Here is a 22,683-nt window from a genome sequence, read left to right as displayed (position 1 = left end):
TGAAGTTAGTTTTCTGTGTAAGCTTTTTTAAATAGAATTAAGAGAGATTTGCATCTTAAGCGTCTTAAATGGTTAATTTCATTGTCCATGGGTTCTTAACTGTGTATTGCATAAAGAATGACTTGCATCTGAAGTGTCTTTAGCTTTCGGCCAAAAGGTCGTCTTCTGAAGTAGAAAAACAGGCAAGCATGAACGCACACGTGCGTGACTGCAGTCTCTGGCTGCTGCACCAGATGGGTGTAGTAGTCCAGTGGTAGTGATAAAGAGAAGACATGTGGCAGAGAGAAGAAAAGGGGGAGGGGGGTGTTATAGTGCAGCTTGTGGGAGTGTGCAGGGATGTGGTTGGGACAGAGTAGGGCTGCTAGGTTAGTCAGGAGATTTGGGGAGGGGGGAACGGGAAAAGAGAGAAGGGGAACAGGACTACTGGGTGCGTTGGTGGAATGGAATGCGCTGTTGTGCTGTAGTGGGAGTAGGGAAGAGGACAGGTTAGGGCAGAACAGGAGGGACTAGTGAAGGTTGAGTATGGGGGTGGGAGGTACAGCAATGCAGGATATATTGCAGGGAGAGTTCCTACCTGCATGTTTCAGAAAGGATCCAGATGGCACAGACTGTGAAGCAGTTGTTGAAATGAAGCACATAGTGTAGGGTAGCATGTTCAGCAGCTGGGTGGTCCAGCTGTCTTCTGGCCACAGTTTGTCAGTGGCCATTCATGTGGACAGGCAGCTTGCTAGGTGTCGTGCCCACGTAGAAAGCAGCACAGTGGTTGCAGCTTAGTTTGTACATCAGATGACTGCTTTGGTCGCCCTGCCTTTGATGAGATAGGATATGGCTTCATTGGACTGGAGTAGATGGTGGTGGGAGAATTTATGGGACAGGTCTTGCATCTTGGTTTTTTGCAGTTATATGAGCCATGAAGCAAGCCATTGGAGACAAGTGGAATAGGGATGGAGGAGGATATTGCGCAAGTGCAGTGGGCAGTGGAATACCTCTGTGAGAGGGGTGCAAGGGATAGTGCGTAGGATATTCCTCATTTCAGGGCATGATGAGAAGTAGTCGAAATTCTGTTGGAGAATGTGATTCATTTGCTGCAATCCAGGGTGGTTCTGAGTCACGAACGAAGCACTCCTTTGTGGCCGTTTGGTAGGTATTGGGAAGTGGTAGGTGACTGGAGAGATAAGGCATAGATCTGTTTCCGTATAAGGTTGGGTGGGTAATTTTCATATGTGAAGGTGTCAGTGGTAGCCTTGGCAAATTTGGAGAGTTACTGCTTGTCACAGTTCTTAAGGGTGTTCTACAGAGTTGTTTTTTCCGTTTTATGTTCAATATTTAGATGACTGACCCAGCCATTGTCTTCAGATGGTACTAGATTTGTTACTGAGTGAGGTGGTGCTGTGGTTAGCACGCTGGACTCGCGTTTGAGAGAATGGCTATTGAAATTTCTGTCCGATCATGCAGATTTAAGTTTTCTGTGATTTCCTAAATCACTCAAGGCAAATGGTGGGATCCTTCCTTTCAGAAGGGTACTGCCAGTTTCCTTTCATATTGTTGTGCTCCGTCTCTAATGACCGTGCTGTCGATAGGATGTGAAACTATAAACACTCTACCATCCCTGGTTTTGCTGTTACGTGTACACACTACCTTCGCGCCAACTAGAGTGGTTGTTTTCATAATAAACTACAATATACACTCCTGGAAATTGAAATAAGAACACCGTGAATTCATTGTCCCAGGAAGGGGAAACTTTGACACATTCCTGGGGTCAGATACATCACATGATCACACTGACAGACCCACAGGCACATAGACACAGGCAACAGAGCATGCACAATGTCGGCACTAGTACAGTGTATATCCACCTTTCGCAGCAATGCAGGCTGCTATTCTCCCATGGAGACGATCGTAGAGATGCTGGATGTAGTCCTGTGGAACGGCTTGCCGTGCCATTTCCACCTGGCGCCTCAGTTGGACCAGCGTTCGTGCTGGACGTGCAGACCGCGTGAGATGATGCTTCATCCAGTCCCAAACATGCTCAATGGGGGACAGATCCGGAGATCTTGCTGGCCAGGGTAGTTGACTTACACCTTCTAGAGCACGTTGGGTGGCACGGGATACATGCGGACGTGCATTGTCCTGTTGGAACAGCAAGTTCCCTTGCCGGTCTAGGAATGGTAGAACGATGGGTTCGATGACGGTTTGGATGTACCGTGCACTATTCAGTGTCCCCTTGACGATCACCAGTGGTGTACGGCCAGTGTAGGAGATCGCTCCACATACCATGATGCCGGGTGTTGGCCCTGTGTGTCTCAGTCGTATGCAGTCCTGATTGTGGCGCTCACCTGCACGGCGCCAAACACGCATACGACCATCATTGGCACCAAGGCAGAAGCGACTCTCATCGCTGAAGACGACACGTCTCCATTCGTCCCTCCATTCACGCCTGTCGCGACACCACTGGAGGCGGGCTGCACGATGTTGGGGCGTGAGCGGAAGACTGCCTAACGGTGTGCGGGACCGTAGCCCAGCTTCATGGAGACGGTTGCGAATGGTCCTCGCCGATACCCCAGGAGCAACAGTGTCCCTAATTTGCTGGGAAGTGGCGGTGCGGTCCCCTACGGCACTGCGTAGGATCCTACGGTCTTGGCGTGCATCCGCTACCAGTGTTAAAGACTGCGATGGAGCTCCGTATGCCACGGCAAACTGGCTGACACTGACGGCGGCGGTGCACAAATGCTGCGCAGCTAGCGCCATTCGACGGCCAACACCGCGGTTCCTGGTGTGTCCGCTGTGCCGTGCGTGTGATCATTGCTTGTACAGCCCTCTCGCAGTGTCCGGAGCAAGTATGGTGGGTCTGACACACCGGTGTCAATGTGTTCTTTTTTCCATTTCCAGGAGTGTAGTATAGTAGGTTGCATCAAATTGTGATCACATTTTTCTCATTGTTTATGTTAAGTATCTGGGCATAGGATCTGACAGACAAAATACTAGTAACAGTTGAAAAAAGAAATGTGTATTTCATTTGGATTTATTCAATATTTTAGATTTGTTGCCATATGGCAACAAATCGAAAGTATTGATTAATTATTAATTGTTCAATTATAGACATATGGAAACACAATAAGTGTTATCATTAAGTATTATTTTATGTACCTTAAAAATCTATCTGGCAGAAATAATTCTCTCTTTCAGCTACTTTCACATATATTTATGTTCTCTCAACCTTTAGCAAAGCTTTTTGATTTTGAACTGTGTCTGCCAACACAGTCCACCTTGATACACCCTGACTCTGTGTGTGTGTGTGTGTGTGTGTGTGTGTGTGTGTGTGTGTGTGTGTGTGTCAGTATCAGAGGGTGGGGGGGGGGGGTGTACATTTTTTTAAAATGTCATTATTAACTCAAGGATTCATGCTGGTTATAGTTTTTAAATTAAGAATAGCTTAACTGGTATTTCTCTCTCTCTCTCTCTCTCTCTCTCTCTCTCTCTCTCTCGCTCTCTCCTTCTCTCCCTCTCCCTCTCTCTCTTCTGAAATAATACTTCAGATTTGTCAAAGGGAGAAAATAACAGGACATTAGGCATAGCTCATAAGATGTGACAATTAGAAGCTGGGGAAAGTGCTGCTGATGAGGAAATTATGTGGCCATTGATAGGAGTAGCATTAAATGTCTTGATACCACATTTCTACATCACTTTGCCTTTCTTGAAATATTACAAAACTTAGCACTAGTGTTTCGTTGCTATATTTGATTTTCTTGGGTCACTGATTTATATTTGCTTGTGATTGTCACGTAGTATTAAGAACTACATTCAGTTGTTTTCCTTCATTTCAGATAATAAGGAAGTCAAGTATTCAGTTATATCTGGTTTCATCTTCCTCAGGTTTTTTGCCCCTGCCATTTTAGGACCGAAGCTGTTCGATTTAACAACAGAACAAATAGTAAGTTGATACATTCTTAAACATATATAACATTTATTGTCTCCTAAGTATCTCTGTAGTGACTGTTTAATTCATATAGATTATCATTGTTTAAGAGATTTTGATACATCGTATAATATTTTCTGCGGAAACAGCACCGAAACTAAACACTGTTTGTTTCTTGTCCAGCTTACCCCTTATCTTTTACATTGGACAGCTGGAGCTACTATTTAGTCAAAACTTTTTGCTAGTGAAGATATTTGTAAAGCTTCCCTTCGTTAGATTGCTACTGTATGGACAACTGAATTATTTTAATGTTTTTTTGTGTCAGCTACAGATGGTGCATCTTGAATCACATATGTCAGAAGGAGTGAGTTCTTCCTCTCCCTGCATTTCTGAATCAACAAAATATTGCACTAGCTACGCACATTTTATTTTTATTTACCTGTCTGACCCTAGTTCTCACTTACCTGGAATCAAATACTTTGGAAAATTTGTTGCCAACTTTTGTGATAAAATAGTACTGTGTTGCAGTGTGAAATAACACATCAATCATAGAGTTTCATTATTTAGTGTTCGTTGTATTATATGTCTGTTACTTCCTTTACAAATGATTTGTGAAGTAATTCTTGGCCTTCTGTAGGTCCCAAGTGCTTTGTGTGGAGAAAATTATTTTAGTGGCAGGTATATGAAGGATACAAATATTAATTGGATAGTAAGCATAAAAAAATTTATTTCTCTTCTTGGCAGTAATACTTGAGTTTAGATGAAAGTTACTACTTCACCTCATAGCCTCAATAGTACATTTTCTCTTCTTCTTGCTACTTGCCTCTAAATTGGCAAAGAAGGAACATTCATTGCCTCTGTTGTTGACTATACCAACTCTTTTAGTAAGGTGAAAAACCATTGACGAAGTCTGGACTAAAGTAACTGTTCTTGTATGGAGTGCCCTTCCTGACCTTTTTTTTCCAAATAATAATTTTCTTTCTGTATGCACATTCTTCACAAACTTGTTCAGTATTTCTATTCAGCTTCCCATTCAGTTAGCACTTGTACGTATAAGGCTGTTCTCATATCTCCAAATATTTACAGACCTTTGCTATTGATTTGCCTCTCAATTTGCTATTTGTCGTTGCTTGTTTTTCTGATTAACACATTTTAAAGCTTACTGTCATCTGATTGATATTTTACATATAAGTTGATCAAGAGCTTTAAACATAAATGTGTTACAGAAAAATTTGTCCACCACTTGTAAAGCAAAACATTGCTTTCATCTTAAGGAACAGGCATTTCATTAAATCATCATATCAAAACAAAATAAAATGATACAAACTAGTTTTAGTGACACATTCCTGTCAAAAAACACTGTATCTGCATCTTATAGCCCTTATTACTAAGGACAGGAGAAATAGTTTTATTTTATGTGCAAGTGTGGAGTTATTTGCTGCCACATTCGCCGTTACTTTTTGCCAAATTTGGTATTGTTTATTTTGACAATTTCAGTGTGATTTAGTTTGTCAAATTCTGTGTTGTTTACTTTGCCAAATTTGGTGTTTTTTGTCAGATTTAGTGTTTTTGTCAAACTCAGTACTGTTATCGAAAACCTTCTGGGAAGTCAGCCAGGTAACACTTTCAGCGACCGCTGATATTTCGGTGAGAGAACACCCCGCCATTTTCAAGGCAAACTGCAACAGACAGGCAAAGTACATACAAATTTAAAACCTCGGTTCTCGGACAGATGCAGGAAAGATAACACACACTGAACACTTGTGCCACCAAAGATGACTAAAGTCAGAGCTATGGATAGTGAGACTACGAACTTGCAGGTGAGGTAGCATTGACTCTGTCCCCCTGTGTTTTGACAAGGGAGAGAGCCGGATTCCAAACAGAGTTTAAACAAAAACCTCCATCGCTGTTAACGAGGTTGCTCGCTAATTTAATCCCAACTACCTCCTTCATAAGACTGTCCCAATAGCTGGACGTGCATGCCAATATCTCGGTGTTATTGTATAACATGGGATGACCAGTATCCAAGCAATGTTCAGCAATAGCAGATCTACGTGGCTGCTGTAATTGTGTGTGCCGTTTATGCTCAGTACATCGGTCCTCCATGGTCCTGATAGTTTCACCAATATAAGCCATGCCGCAGCTTCAAGGAATGCGATATACACCCGCGTTATGCAGATTAAGATCATCCTTAATAGAACTCAAAAGCGCTCCAATTTTAGATGGAGGTCGGAAAACACATTTCACATTGTATTTCCATAAAATACAACCAATCATGTTGGAAGTGTTTCCTTCGTAAGGCAGAAAGGCAGTAGACTTAGGTGTCGACTCAGAATTATCATCAACCACCCAATGTACAGTTGGTCAATAGTGCAACACACGTTCAATCTGTCTATCTCTATAACCATTTTGTTGAAGTGTGACTTCAACATCGGACAGCTCAGCTGGCAAAGTCTCAGTGTCAGAAACGACGTGCCCTGTGCACCAGGGTACGAAGTACCCTTTCGTGCTGAGCCGGATGGTGACAACTATTAGCCTGTAAGTAGAAGTCGGTGTGAGTACGTTTCCTGTAGACTGCATGTCCTTCCTCCTAACCAACACTTCAAGAAAGGGAAGGCAACCATCCTCTTCCACCTCCATCATAAAACGAATGTTCAGGTGAATCGATTTCAGATGTTCTAGAAAGGCATTCAAATTCTCCCTACCATGAGGCCAAACAACAAAGGTATCATCAACATATCTAAAGAAACAGGCGGGTTTCAAAGGCGCCAACTTCAATGCACGTTCCTCGAAGTCTTCCATAAACAAATTTGCAATCACAGGAGACAATGGACTACCCATCGCAACTCCATCTGTCTGCTCGTAATACTGGACATTGAATAAAAAGTAAGTGGATGTCAACACATGCCGAAAGAGATTAGTTAATTCAGCTCCAAACCTAGCCTCAATTAACCGCAAGGAATCAGACAGAGGAACACGAGTGAAGAGAGAAACCACATCGAAACTCACTAAAATATCAGAGTCATTCAACCGCAGTCCCTCCAAACGACGTAAAAAATCAGCTGAGTTCCTGATATGGTGTTCACACTGATATACTAGTGAACTCAACAGAGGAGGAAGATGCTTGGCTACACGATATGTCAGAGCACCGATGTTACTCACTATAGGATGGAAAAGAACCCCTTCCTTGTGAACCTTTGGAAGGCCATATAACCTAGGGGGAACAGCACTGTAGGTGTTAAGACTCTTGATAGGATAGTGTCCTGCGACAAACGACTTTTCTTCAGGAGGCTGTTGGTCTTTCTCTCAACACTTTTTGTGGAGTCAGCATCGATTCTGCGACAAGCTGAATCAGATAGTAAACTTTGCATCTTTTGTACATAATCCTGTTTATTTAAAACAATGGTGCCATTGCCCTTGTCTGCAGATAAAATAACAATATTAGGATCAACTGTGAGAGAGCATAAAGCAGCCCTCTCTCCTGCTGTTACATTACTCTTGGGTGGACGAGCCCTAGTCAACACACGGCATACCATCCTCCTAACCTCCTCTGCAACATCAGGAGGTAGTTTGCGAACTGCCTGTTCAATTGAACTAATAAAATCAACTATGTTCAAACTTTTCCAAATGCCGGCCAGTAACGGAATTGTATTCCCAGTCAGCTTGAGTCCATGAGGCACCGTCCAACCAATCCCAAGTGAAGTCAGACAATTCCGATGCAACCATTAAACGAAAACAATACAATTCTTTGGAAACAGAATCCAAACGTCGATGAGTAAAACGAATCCTTTCACAAACAAGAGCCAAGCCAGCACATTGCTTGATGCGATTGGTGGCAGGAGAATTAACATGGTGCACAACCTTGGCAAATGTTGGGACATGATTTTCATCACAACACCTCAGTAAAAACGACAAAGCACATTGCAGTCTAATTCGATAGCTATGAAGTTTATCCAACTTACATAAACACCGATACATTTCCTCCCCACGTGTTTCTTTAGGTATGTTGATGATACCTCTGTTGTTTGGCCTCATGGTAGGGAGCATCTGAATGCCTTTCTAGAACATCTGAACTCAATCCACCCGAACATTCATTTTACGATGGAGTTGGAAGGGGATGGTTGCCTTCCATTTCTAGACGTGTTGGTTAGGAGGAAGGATGATGGATCATTGGGACATGCAGTCTACAGGAAACATACTCACACCAACTTCTACTTACAGGCTAATAGTTGTCACCATCCAGATCAGCGTGAAGGGCATCTTCATACGTTGGTACACAGGGCACGCGTTTCTGATGCTGAGACTTTGCCAGCTGAGCTGTCCCATCTTGAAGTTACATTTCGTCAAAATGGTGATAGTGATAGACAGATTGAATGTGCGTTGCACTATTGACCAACTGTACATTGGGTGATTGATGATAATTCTGAGTCGACACCTAAGTCTACTGCCTTTTAGCATTATGTAGGAAACACTTTCAACAAGATTGGTTGTATTTTACGGAAATACAATGTGAAATGTGTTTTCCGACCTCCGCCTAAAATTAAAGCGCTTTTGAGTTCTGTTAATGGATGATCTTGGTCTGCATAAGGCAGGTGTATATCGCATTCCTTGTAGCTGCGGCATGGTTTATATTGGTGAAACTATTTGGACCATGGAGGACCGATGTTGTACTGAGCATAAACAACACACACGATTACAGCAATCTGCTATTGCCAAACACTGCTTGGATACTGGTCATCCCATGTTATATAACAACACCGAGATATTGGCATTTACGTCCAGCTATTGGGACAGTGTTATTAAGGAGGCAGTTGAGATTAAATTAGCAAGCAACCTCGTTAACAGGGATGGAGGTTTTTGTTTAAACTCTGTTTGGAATCCGGCTCTCTCCCTTGTCAAAACACAGGGGACAGAGTCAATGCTACCTCACCTGCGAGTTCGTAGTCTCACTATCCATAGCTCTGACTTTGGTCATCTTTGGTGGCACTAGTGTTCAGTGTGTGTTATCTTTCCTGCATCAGTCCGAGAACTGAGGTTTTAAATTTGCATGTACTTTGCCTGTCCGTTGCAGTTTGCCTTGAAAATGGCCGAAATATCGGCGGTCGCTGAAAGTGTTACCCGACTGAATTCCCGGAAGTTATTTGAAAGTTGTATACACCAGGAGAAACTCAGGTCTCACTCAGTACTGTTATTTTTGCTAATTTTGATGGTATTTTCATCATCACATCAAAGATCATTATACAGGACAAACTGCAAGTTTAATGTTATACATAAACACAGGCTTCAGAAGATTGGAAGTCAAGTTGGAGTTTAACATTTGATAATTATCAGTTACGAACACCAGTGATAGTAAACTTCCATCCTCTGATTTATAACATTTTTATACAGAAAAATTACAAATTTTGCAGTATCTCATAAAAACTGCCGATTTCACCTTATTTTGCTAAAATCCAGTAATTTTGCATTGTATTTCAGATTATCATTTTCACGAAATTTTCGTGTCCCTACTTATTACAGATTTGTCAAGATTCTTGAGTCTAAGTTGAAAAGTTGCTTATTTAACAATTTCTCTAAGAAATGTTAATGTGTTAAGCAATAGTTGGCTTAATTATTGATTTTGTTCAAATTCTTTACAGGACTCTCAGACAAATAGAACTTTAACTCTTATTTCCAAAACAATACAAAGCCTAGGAAACCTTGTAAGTTCACGGTCTTCCCAGCAAACATTCAAAGAAGAATATATGGTTGCAGTCCACCGAGAGTTTTATACGGAAAAACATATTGAAGCTGTGAGACAGGTACTTAAAGATATTAAAAATAAAATGTCCTGAGAGATTGCTCATTTGAGAAATATGTATTGTATTTCTTATTTTGTCATTGCATTGCATGTATCTGGGCTTGTGAGGGCAAGGAAAAGTGTTCTCACCTGATGTTTTGATATTATTCTGCTCAGTTGTCCACAACCCATGGTCTAGTGATTAGCATCACTGAACCGAGATCAGAGGTCACCAAACTTTTTTCACAGTGGGCTGAATAACTGACAAAATGATGAGTGCAGGCTGCATCACCATTCTGTACAATAGTTGCAAGACAGAATGACATGTCTGGAAAAAAAAAGATGAAAAACTAAGATCTGCATTCCATTTGCACTAGTGAATGGCATGCAACCACCATGTTTATTTACTAAAAGCTATCAAAGAAGATGACAGCAGCAAAAAGATTTTAAACCTAGTGTACACATATGTGAATCTCACAAACTAAGCAGAAAGAAAACATTAGAGATTTGTGATACAGTTATTTGACTTTCAAGATATCGCCAGTGTTTGGATTGGTATTACTGCATCCAATCCAAACACTGCTTTCAAATGTTCATCAGTCAATCTCATTTGATGTGCTGATTTATGGAAATGTTTGCACACATATGTTGATCCAAACACTGATGCCATAAGGCAGCAGATTTCTTCAGTTTTGGAAACTCAGCATCAGGCAAGCAGTGGTAAAATTCAATGAGTTTCTCTTCTCTGTCCTTCCCCTTCAGCAAGTCACTTATTTGCATATCAGTGAGCTCCAACTGAAGTTCAACTGTCACATCGTCAGTGTTACAATTGAATGGATACTAAGATAGAATGATGTCACACTCAGTTCTGTTAAGAGCTGGTAGTCTCTCCAAAAAAATCAATCTTCAAGTCAATATTAATTTTTTCAGAAAGTCGAGGTTGACTTCTTTGGGGATTATAGCACAAAACTCTTTAAAATAATGAAAATGAGAAAACTTTTCCCAGTTGTGCTTCATATAATCACAGATTTGTCTGATATCTTTTGATGGTTCTGTAAAGATTATGCAGGTAGTGTACAACCTGGGAAAGCCAGGAAAAACCCAGGATCTTTTCATCCAGGGAAAACACTGTAATTTCTTGGAACTCTAGGAATTTTTCATTGTTTTAGTTTTCAGTTAAATTTTTGTACTTTTTACTAGTAAGAACTGATACTTTAACCCACTGCTGCAGAATAACACTGCAGCAATGAAACATAAACAAACAAAAGACTTACACCGAAATAAAACTTTTGTTGCAAAGAAAATGCACTATTTAAAGCAAAACACAGTACACACACAAGCGTCTGCTGACAGCAAAATGTGTCAAAGATTATGGAATACTTTGTAACAGCAAACTGCTTTCGATGTGTCTTTCTCATGGGCCTCACTTCAATGAGTGTCATGTCAGAACTGCTTACATTTCCAACAGGTCGTAGGAAAATATTGTGAATGGTGGTTTGAGAAAGGTTACTTTCAAAGTAAATTTCCTTTTACACAAGATGAATTTCGTTATGTATGAGAATGTTCCATGAATTTCGTAGATTAAGGAGTGTTAGACTTACTTAACATTGAGGACCAGACACTTGCAAAAATTTCGGGCCCAAAATACCAGTCATTTATGCCATTACTTAAAATTTTGCTTGGACATTTGTGTTTGGTACAACTTAGAGGATAACACACACTAAAAAAGACCAAGTTTCATGGTTAGTTTGTCTTACTTATTTTAGTTCTTTCATACATTACAAATGCAATAACAATAGCAAAAATCATAATTATTCTTTAAAAAAAAAAAAAAAAAAAAAAAAAAAAAAAATGTGCAGTGAGTTCTCCAGCAATTTCAAACATAATTAGCTTTCCTTGGAAAAGTAAGTGCTTGATGGAACATGTATTCTCCCAGGTAACCTACAGAAGGTTCGGTGCACACCAGTGAAATTTATAATTGTGCTCATCAGAAATGTTCAGGTGCTGCAATTTAATCTGTGCTCTTAGGATCCTATCTAATCACACCCTTGGAAAAAGACAACAAAATCTTTTTGACAGTCAATTTGATATGTGAACGCTTAGCTTGTCTTGTAGCTACATGTATGCATTTTAATTTGAACCATTAAATTTGGTGAAGTGGAGTCTCTTAGTAAGATGCAGTCGGGCTCCCTGTTGATCAAAGCTGCCTCTGCCATCCAATCTACAGCTCTTCGTGCCTATGATAGTCTTGGCATGTCCCAGAGTCTATAATGCCTCACCAATTTCTGGTCCAGGGAGTGATTTTTCATAGGGACCTCATCCTGCAAACAGATGAGGTACTCCGGGCTAATTGTGTGCAGAAGGGTTGCAAAGACAACTGCACCAATACCGGTGCCTTCATTCTGGCTTTCGAGGGGTTTCACTCCTAGAAATGGTCGAGGTTAGGTGCTACAAATGTGAGATGCGACGTGAAGCCATACGTCCCTCAACCTATGCGGTGCTTTCAGTGCTTGCGTTTTGGGCATATGTCCTCCCGCTGTACAGTGGTTACTGTGGACACACACTCCATGAGGGAAGCCCCTGTGTTCTGCCACCTGTGTGTGTTAATTGTGCTGACCACCATTCCCCCACTCACCGGATTGCCTGGCTTGCAAGACAGAAAAGAAGATCCAAGTCCGTGGATCATCTGTCTTATGCTGTGGCTCGCCAAAAGTATGAGAGAATCCACACAGTGTCACGATCTTCAACTTTTGCATCCGTTGCTTCATTTCCTCGTCCTACCTCTTCCTTACCCCAGCCCTGGTCCCCCTCCCTTGCAGTTCCCCCCTTCTTTGGCACCTGCCGGTGATTGGACTCCCTCCCAGGATCCCACTCCCCAGCATATTTCAGGCTGGCAGACTTGTCACCCGCTCTCTTTCAGTTCCAGATCTTGCAGACGCCTGTACTCCCTCTGTACCCTAGCCCTCCTCCACCTCTGAACGAGGAGAAGAAGAAATATAAATACCATGACAAAGCCCCCACCCCACTCCATGCTGAACCCTATGACGAACCCTTCACCAAATGGGAATTCTTGCAGGCTCTTACCTCTTCACGAGACATGACCCCAGGCCTGGACTCCATCCACAACCATATGATCCAACATTTGGACGTTACCCAGAGGGAACATCTCCTCAGGGTCATCAACCACATTTGGCTCACAGGTGCTTTTCCGTCACAGTGGCGAGACAGTATTGTTATACCCATCTTTAAGCCTGGGAAGAACCCAGCATATCTCGACAGCTACCGCCCAACTAGTCTGACGAATGTACTTCTTAAACTGCTCGAGAGAATGGTCAGATTCAGATTATGTTGGGTACTCGAATCTCGGGGCCTTTTGTCCCCATATCAGCGTGGCTTCTGGACAGGACAATCCTCTGATTGACCATTTACTCCAATTGGAATCAGCCAGCCATCAGGCTGTTACTCACTGCCGGCATATTTGCACAGTCTTCTCTGACCTGCTGAAGGCATGCGACATGGCTTGGCGCCATCACATTTTAGTTACCCTCCGTGACTGGGGCTCCCGTGGTCCCCTTCCTATTTTTATCCACAAGTTTTTATCTCACTGGCCATTCTGGTTTCAAGTTGGCACTTCGGTCAGCACCCCTCAGATTCAGAACAGTATCCCACAGGGTTCTGTGCTAAGTGTCACACTCTTCCTCATTGCCTTCGATTTGCTTGTGACCTTTGTTGGGCCTCTGGTTACCCCAGCATTGTATGTCGACGTTTTTTGCATCTGGTGCAGCTCCCACTCGGTAGCGTCTGCTGAGTGTCAGCTCCAAGGCGCCATCCGATGGACTGCTGTGTGGACCACATCTACATCTACATTTATACTCTGCAAGACACCCAACGACGTGTGGTGGAGGGCACTTTATGTGCCACTGTCATTGCCTCCCTTTCCTGTTCCAGTCACGTATGGTTCGCGGGAAGAACGACTGCCGGAAGCCCTCCATGTGCGCTCGAATCTCTCTAATTTTACATTCTTGATCTCCTCAGGAGGTATAAGTAGGGGGAAGCCATAGATTCGATACCTCATCCAGAAACCCACCCTCTCGAAACCTGGACAGCGAGCTACACCGCGATGCAGAGTGCCTCTCTTGCAAAGTCTGCCACTTGAGTTTGCTAAACATCTCCGTAACGCTGTCACGCTTACCAAATAACCCTGTGACAAAACGCACCGCTCTTCTTTGGATCTTCTCTATCTCCTCTGTCAACCCAACCTGGTACAGATCCCAAACTGATGAGCAATACTCATGTATAGGTTGAAGGAGTGTTATGTAAGCCACCTCCTTTGTTGATGGACTACATTTTCTAAGGACTCTCCCAATGAATCTCAACCTGGCACCCACCTTACCAACAATTAATTTTGTATGATCATTCCACTTCAAATTATTCCGTACGCGTACTCCCAGATATTTTACAGAAGTAACTGCTACCAGTGTTTGTTCCACTATCATATAATTGTACAATAAAGGCTCCTTCTTTCTATGTATTCGGAATACATTACAGTGGCTACTCCCTGCACCAAGTGCCTATCCGCTGCAGATCTTCCTGCAATTTGCTGCAATTTTGTAATGCTGCAACTTCTCTGTATACTACAGCATCATCCACGAAGAGCCGCATGGAACTTTCAACCCTATCTACTATGTCATTTATATTTATTGTGAAAAGCAATGGTCCCATAACACTCCCCTGTGGCACGCCAGAGGTTACTTTAACATCTGTAGACGTCTCTCCATTGAGAACAACATGCTGTGTTCTGTTTGCTAAAAACTCTTCAATCCAGCCACACAGCTGGTCTGATATTCCGTAGGCTCTTACTTTGTTTATCAGGCGACAGTACGGAACTTTATTGAATGCCTTCCGGAAGTCAAGGAAAATGGCATCTACCTGGGAGCCTTTATCTAATATTTTCTGGGTCTCATGAGCAAATAAAGCGAGTTGGGTCTCACACGATCACTGTTTCCGGAATCCATGTTGATTCCTACAGAGTAGTTTCTGGGTTTCCAGAAATGACATGATACGCGAGCAAAAACATGTTCTAAAATTCTACAACATATCGATGTCAGAGATATAGGCCTATAGTTTTGCGCATCTGCTCGACGACTCTTCTTGAAAACTGGGACTACCTGTGCTATTCTGTGTAGAATCGAATTGGTATCCTGTCAGGTCCAGTGGACTTTCCTCTGTTGAGTGATTTCAGTTGCTTTTCTATTCCTTGGACACTTATTTCGATCTCAGCCATTTTTTCATTCGTGCGAGGATAGAGAAGGGACCTCCCAAGGCTTCAAGTTTTCTCCCTTCAAAATGTGGGTTATACATTTTTGTCCTCAACCCACAGTACACCCCAATCCAGAACTTTATTTTGGCGACCAGTTCCTCTATGTTGTAGCACAGTCCCGTTTCTTGGGCCGTATTTTTGATAACAAGCTGACATGACTGCCCCACATTCGCCACCTAAAGACTACATATATGTGGAAGCTTAATGCTGTCCACCTCCTGGCCAACAGATCTTGGAGGGGAGGGGAGGGGGGTGGGGTGCAGACTGTTCCACTGTTCTCCACCATTACCATGCTCTGGTCTTGTCCAGGCTAGATTATGGTAGCCAACTTTATGGCCCAGAAGCTTCTTCCACTTTGAAACTGCTTGTCCCTGTTCGCCAGTGAGTGGTGTGTCCGGCTATTGGTGCCTTTCGCAATAGTCCCATCTCCTCACAGAAGCAGGCATTCCACCTCAACATACACGATGGAGCCAACTCCTGGTTTCTTACGTATTTGCCATTTCCCTGATCATCCCATATACCCTGTGCTCTTTGTCAGAGAGGGATGTGTTCCTCCTAACACCCGCCCACAGGTGGGATTGCTGGTTGAGATGCACCTCACTTCCCTCTGTTGGTATCTCCATCTCCACTCACTGGAATGCACCCCATGTCTTTCCTCCCATAGCCCCCTTGGATGTTGCCTAGACAACGAAATAGGACCAATATATTCCAGGGTCCTAAGATCTCTGTTGTTCCTATGGTTTTCCGGCATCTTGTATGTGCGATCCTCGCAGAGTTCCAGGGTGTCACCATATTTTACACTGATGGTCCTAAGGCCATTGATAAGGTGGAATATGCTTTTACGTCATCTACTAGCTTAGAACACCATTTATTGCTGGGATCATGTAGTGTGTTCACAGCAGAGCTTCTAGCCATTCACAGATCCCTTCTTTTTGTTTCTCAGGCCTCCCTCCACAGTGTTTTAATTTGTTCAGACTCAATGAGCAGCCTGAAGGCTATCGACCAATGCAACTCTCATCACCCTTTGGTCTCTGCTTTCCATGACCTTTTTTTCTGCCCTTGGATGTACTACCTGTTCAGTTGTCTTTCTCTGGGCCCCAAGTCATGTGGACATCCCAGGGAATGAACTGGCTGACCGTGTAGCTAGAGAAGCAGATACTTACCCCATTTCCTGTCATGGTTCCAGCTGCGGATATGCGGATTTATGTCAAATCTCTCTTTGCCCAAAAATGGAATGACGTCTGGTGCACTACTGCTCGTAGTAATAAACTCTGCACAATCAAGGAGTCTACTGCAGTTTGGCGCTCTTCCTTCCATTCCTCTCGGAAGAAGTCTACTGTCTTATGCTGTCTACGTGTTGGTCATACCAGGCTCACCCATTGTTTCATCCTATGTAATGATCCACCCCTTCAATGTGGTTGTTTCAGATGACAGTATCCCACATATTGGTGGAATGTCCCTGTCTTTTGGTCCCTTGTGCTAAGTATTGTCTTCCCAACTCCTTAAATTTAATATTAGCAGATGACTCACGGATGGTTGAACTGGTCCTCAGTTTCCTCCATGAAAGTGGTTTTTATTTCCAGGTATAAGGTTCTACTTTAGCCTTGGAGCAGGGACAGGTTGGTTGTAGTTGGGACCTCTTTTCCAGTTTTCTCGGTCTGTGACCCCATGACCGCCCCTTTTTCCAGTTTTTGGATTTGGTCTCACCTTTTATGCCTTTTGCTGTGTGTCTTTAATGTTTGTTATTTTATAATTTGACTCCCCTGACTGGATCCATCCACTTTTAGTAGACCCTCTTTCTTCTGTGACTAACTTCAGAATCGCGGGACTGGTGACCATGCCGTTTGGTCCCATAACCACTCTCAATTAATCAATCATTAACTTTTCTTATTTGTGTGTCTGCACCACATAACCATGATGCTCCTATTGGCTGACTAGATCACTTGTGCCTATACTCTGAATTTGTTGTCATTGGCTAGCGAGATTGCATAACATGAACAACAATTGGCAGACGAAAGCACATTGTAATCTAGATTTCAGTGCTATATTTGGTGGAATTGGCGTTCATACTTTTGTAATACAAAAATATGGAGTGTAAATGTTGCTGCGCATCAAAAATCTTTACAAAACATGTTGCTGGCCGGAGTGGCCGAGCGGTTCTAGGCGCTTCAGTCTGGAACCGCGCAACCACTACGGTTGCAGGTTAGAATCCTTCCTCCGGCATGGATGTGTGTGATGTCCTTAGGTTAGTTAGGTTTAAGTAGTTCTAAGTTCTAGGGGGCTGATGACCTCAGCAGTTAAGTCCCATAGTGCTCAGAGCCATTTGAACCATTTGAACAAAACATATTGTTTTTTACTGGGTTGTTTTTCCTAAAGTGCCAGGAAGCTCTGTGCCGGTGTATAAAACATCCACTGCTCAAAGGATTGACAAGTTTTACAGCTTTAAGGGAAAGTATATTGTTACTTACCACAGAAAAAAATTTACTTTTACGCAAGAAAAAGTGAATTTTCCCCTGGGAAAAAGAGTATTTGCAATCAAGAAAAAGTGTATTTTTAACTGGAAAATCCATGAAAAATTTGTTTCTTCTTTTCCCTACATATACGCCATGTCACAGGTAAGGTTATAATTTTGCTAATGTTTCAAGTTCAGTTCATTTGTATGGGATGTGATGTCGACCAAATATTACAACTTTGAAAGCCAGGTAGGATCAGACAGCTGTGACCAGCTCTGTATTCAGTGAGAAAAATATGTATTTCATTTGGGAGCTTGTAAAAACGAAACAGGACTTTACCGCATCTGGGCCAGTTGACAGCTGTGTGATATGGCGAGTCACAGAATCTGGAATAAATTTCATCTAGAATAGCCTGGAACTGATGGTGATGGAGTGTGCATGTCCTAATGAAGTTCACAGCAGAAAAGATTTGTTTCAGTGCACAAGAAATATTTTAGACTCTCCCACAGAGAACTGAAATGTGATGCAGTGTGTGAACAAAGTGCCCGGAAATTGCAAATCTTTCAAAATGAGTTTGTTCATTTAACATGGTAAATTTAAGGCACATAGCAGCCAGGACGTCACTGCGCATGTGAGATTGTCCTAGTGTTCTAAACATACTTAATTTAAATTTTATAACAATGTCTTGTGTTTGATACATTTTATCAAGCATCAAGTACCATGTGATAACAGTTATATTACGGTATGGCTTCAGTTACAATTGATGATACAAAGGAACACCATATTTACAATTAATGTTCATACATATGATCTGATGTTAACATAAACTCAATCTAACAGTTCTGTTTGAAGCTGACATATAGAATGAATCTTCTTCTTTTCTTGTCTAACATAAGCACCAGTGTTATGGCATGCCCCTCTTCTCTGAGCCAAGATACTGTGATTTCCCTAAATCATTAAGGCAAATGCTGGGATGCTTCCTTCGAAAAGGGCACGGCTGCTTTCGTTCTCCATCCTTCCCTGATTTAAGCTTGTGATCTGTCTTTAATGACCTTGTTGTTGGCTGGACATTAAACACTAATCTCCTCCTCCTCCTCCTCCTCCTCCTCCTCCTCCTCCTCCTCCTGCCAGGATGTTTCCCCAATACAGAGACTTACAGTACACACTTGACACAGCGGTGCATAAAAGCCCAATGCTTGCATCGCCTTGGGAATGAAGTATCTCATATGTTGGGCACTGTAATCTGACCACAGTCAGACTGCTGTCATCATGAAACATGCTCATCCTGCATTTCATTGTTATGCCAAGTGACTGTACAAGAAAACATTCAAGTTCACTTGCTCATCTTTATCTGTGTTCCCAACCAAACCTTACTTGGAAATTGAAGTCACTGATCTTTGCTATATGGGCTATGAGAGACCTCTCCTGCTGCTGGATCTGTGAATATAGCAGGCTTCAGTGACAGTATTTAGCATAGTTTTAATGTGCAAATAGGTAGGATTACAAAGTTTCAAACGATTCAGATTCCATAGTAGTATTCTTATTGTAAGCCATTTTCTATGTACATTACTAACCATCTACATCTACATGTCTATCTACATCTACATGGATACTCTGCAAATCACATTTAAATGCCTGGCAGAGGGTTCATCGAATCACCTTCACTATTATCTATTATTCCAATCTCGTATAGCGTGCAGAAAGAATGAACACCTATATCTTTCCATACGAGCTCTGGTTTCTCTTGTTTTATCGTGGTCATCATTCTTCCGTGTGTAGGTCGGTGTCAACAAAATATTTTCGCATTCGCAGGAGAAAGTTGGTGATTGGAATTTCGTGAGAAGATTCCATCGCAACGAAAAATGCCTTCCCCCCCCCCCCCCCCCCCCCCCCCCCCCCCCCGCCCCCATAATGATGTCCAGCCCAAATCCTGTATCATTTCTGTGACACTCTCTCCCATATTTTGCACGATAATACAAAACGTGCTGCCTTTCTTTGAACTTTTTCGATGTACTCCATCAGTCCTATCTGGTAAGGATTCCATACCGCTCAGCAGTATTCTAAAAGAGGACGGACAAGCGTAGTGTAGGCAGTCTCCTTAGTAGGTCTGTTACATTTTCTAAGTGTCCTGCCAATAAAACGCAGTTTTTGGTTAGCGTTCCCCACAACCATTCAGAAGGAACAATAATAATGTAAGGCCAAGAAAAAAGTGCCGGATTAAAAAAGGTGAGAGACAGAGATGAAGTCTTTCACCCCTACTGTTCAGTCTGTACATCAAAGAATCAATGATGGAAGTAAAAGAAAGGGTGAAGAGTGAGGTTATCAATGATAAGATTCGCTGATGATAGTGGTATCCTCAGTGAAGGAGAAATAAAAATTACGGAATATGTTGAATGCAATGAACATTATAATGAGCACAGAATATGGATTTAGTGTAAACTGAAGAAAGATGGAAGTAATGAGAAGTAACAGAAATGAAAATAGCGAGAAGCTTAACATTAAAATTGATGATCATGAAGTAGACAAGTGTGAGGAATTCTGTTACATTGGAAGCAAAATAACCCATGATGGACAAAGCAAGGAGGACATAAAAAGCATATTAGCACAGGCAAAGAGGTCCATTCCTGACCAATAAAAGTCTGTTAGTATCAGACATCAGCCTTAATCTGAGGAAGAAATTTCTGAGAATGTGCATTTGGAGCACAGTATTTCATGATAGTGAATCATGGACAGTGGGAAAACCAGAAAAGAAGAGAATCAAAGCATTTGAGACATGGTTGTACAGAAGAATGTTGAAAATTACGTGGACTGATAAAATAAGGCATGAGGACGTTCTCCACAGAATCGGCAAAGAAAGGAACATATGGAAAACAGTGACAAGAAGGAGGGACAAGATGATAGGACATTGGTTAATAAATTCCATGATACTACAGGGAGCTGTTGAGGGTAAAAACTGTAAAGGAAGACAGATATTAGAATATATCAATCAAATAAAGAGTTGTTGTTGTTGTTGTTGTTGTTGTTGTGGTCTTCAGTCCTGAGACTGGTTTGATGCAGCTCTCCATACTACTCTATCCTGTGCAAGCTTATTCATCTCCCAGTACCTACTGCAGCCTACATCCTTCTGAATCTGCTTAGTGTATTCATCTCTTGGTCTCCCTCTACGATTTTTACCCTCCAAGCTGCCCTCCAATACTAAATTGGTGATCCCTTCATGTCTCAAAACATGTCCTACCAACCGATCCCTTCTTCTAGTCAAGTTGTGCCACAAGCTCCTCTTCTCCCCAATTCTATTCAATACCTCCTCATTAGTTATGTGATCTACCCATCTAATTTTCAGCATTTTTCTGTATCACCACATTTCAAAAGCTTCTGTTCTCTTCTTGTCTAAACTATTTACCGTCCGCATTTCACTTCCATACATGGCTACGCTCCATACAAATACTTTCAGAAACGACTTCCTGACATTTAAATCTATACTTGATGTTAACAAATTTTGCTTCTTCAGAAACGCTTTCCTTGCCATTGCCAGTCTACATTTTATATCCTCTCTACTTCGACCATCATCAGTTATTTTGCTCCCCAAATAGCAAAACTCCATTACTACTTTAAGTGTCTCATTTCCTAATCTAATTCCCTCAGTACCAAGTGCTAATTTGAGATGATGAGGTTGGCATAGGAGAGGAATTTGTGATGGCTACATCAAATCAGTCAGGAGACAGATGGTACAAGAAGGCGGTATTCAAGATCATATTTATCTGTTTTAGAGCTGACTGCAAATGAAAACAGCGAGGCATTAATAATTAACAATTTTTCCCATATTTTTAACAGGTGTCATGGAGGACAATCTTATGTGTGAACAACCCGAGAGAGCTGATAATTTTATTTAATGTATTGTTAATATATGCTGTGAACAGCAACAATACTGTAATATTTTCTCGAAGCATGTCCTCTTTTATTTTATTTTCTGATAACCCAACATTGAAAATAAAATAATTTAATTGTTGGGAAATCCTCAATCCAATTGCCTATCTCCTGTGATCTTAATAGATATTGTGTAATTGTTTTCAATGTTTCTTGACAACTGGGTTAAATAACATAACCTTCCTCTTACATCTCTACCCACTGTCCTGCAATGACCCACACTATAAACGGCTGTCTCCCTTACAACTGTCTTCCTCCTTTCATCAGGGTATATGTTTTCCGCTTGTGAACTGTTAAAGATATATTGATATTTGTAACTCATACATTATCCAACTGCTTCAGTGTACTTAATTTCTATCTTTGCCAGCCCGTGTGTGAACCCAACTATTTAGTGAAGGTAATTCTAAGAAAATAATAACAATATCAGTTAAGATTTTTCCAGAAATGCATGATTTTCTTTTTTTTAAGCCTAACTTTTTTATTTATTTATTTATTATTTTTTCTCCTTAACAGTTCTTGGAAATAATCTCAGCTTCGTCCAACCCAGGTCATAGAAGTTTAGACTCTCCTGTTGTTCTCAAGGAAGGGTGAGTAACAGAACTTAGTTTCATTAAAAAGGAAAATTGAGTCCATTCCTAATAAACACATCAAATAAACAAGCCATTTTCTATTGCCTTGTGTCATTATTATTGGTTTATCATTCATTAGGAATGATTTCAATTTGTTATAGAAGTTGTGGTATTCATTCAAGTAAGTTATATTAAACAGTTAGCATTCTGTCAGGAAAAGTCATTCAGGAAAGGTATTTTTTTAACTAACTTAAAAAATAAACACCGAAAAATCTTATTTTAGGATGGAAAGTGACAATTTGAATATACAGTGTAATGGTTTTGCTATGGCATAGTTTTTAGCACATAATGAATGCTTTACACATGGTTTTTCAATTGTCACTGTGACTGTGGGAAAGCCACAAAGCCTTAGATAATTTTTCTTTTCAGAAAGAGTGATAGTTTCTGTAATTTACAGAATAATATTGTAGCGTAGAGCCAACAGTTTAAATCTCATTCCGTTTTCTTCTCCTCCCCTACTCTCTCACACTGAAGAAAGTGCATAGAAATTAATTATATAGGTATTGATGTAAATTAATTTGTGTCAGAGGAGAAGCTGCAGCAGGTGGTGGTGGTGGTGGTGAACAACATAGAGAAATGAAGCGATAGAATCACCCGTTGCTTGGAGCCCAATAAATATTCAATTTACTTCAGTGTGGGAAGTTAACATTTAGCACATCCAGAGA

The 22,683-nt window shown here is 41.6% G+C and overlaps 1 protein-coding gene across 2 annotated transcripts in view; it reads left to right on the top strand.

Annotated features, from left to right (window-relative positions):
- Positions 1-22,683, top strand: part of LOC124595466 (GTPase-activating protein) — a 136,420-nt gene that overhangs the window by 56,745 nt on the left and 56,992 nt on the right. For both annotated transcript variants that reach the window (XM_047134218.1, XM_047134219.1), the window contains exons 11-13: positions 3,825-3,931; positions 9,553-9,714; positions 21,903-21,976. In XM_047134218.1, the coding sequence (XP_046990174.1) occupies positions 3,825-3,931; positions 9,553-9,714; positions 21,903-21,976 (343 nt within the window). The remainder of the gene's footprint in view (positions 1-3,824; positions 3,932-9,552; positions 9,715-21,902; positions 21,977-22,683) is intronic.

Source organism: Schistocerca americana, chromosome 2 (genome assembly GCF_021461395.2).
Source record: "Schistocerca americana isolate TAMUIC-IGC-003095 chromosome 2, iqSchAmer2.1, whole genome shotgun sequence".
Lineage (NCBI taxonomy): Eukaryota > Metazoa > Arthropoda > Insecta > Orthoptera > Acrididae > Schistocerca > Schistocerca americana.
This window is presented reverse-complemented; position numbering and strand designations above follow the sequence as displayed.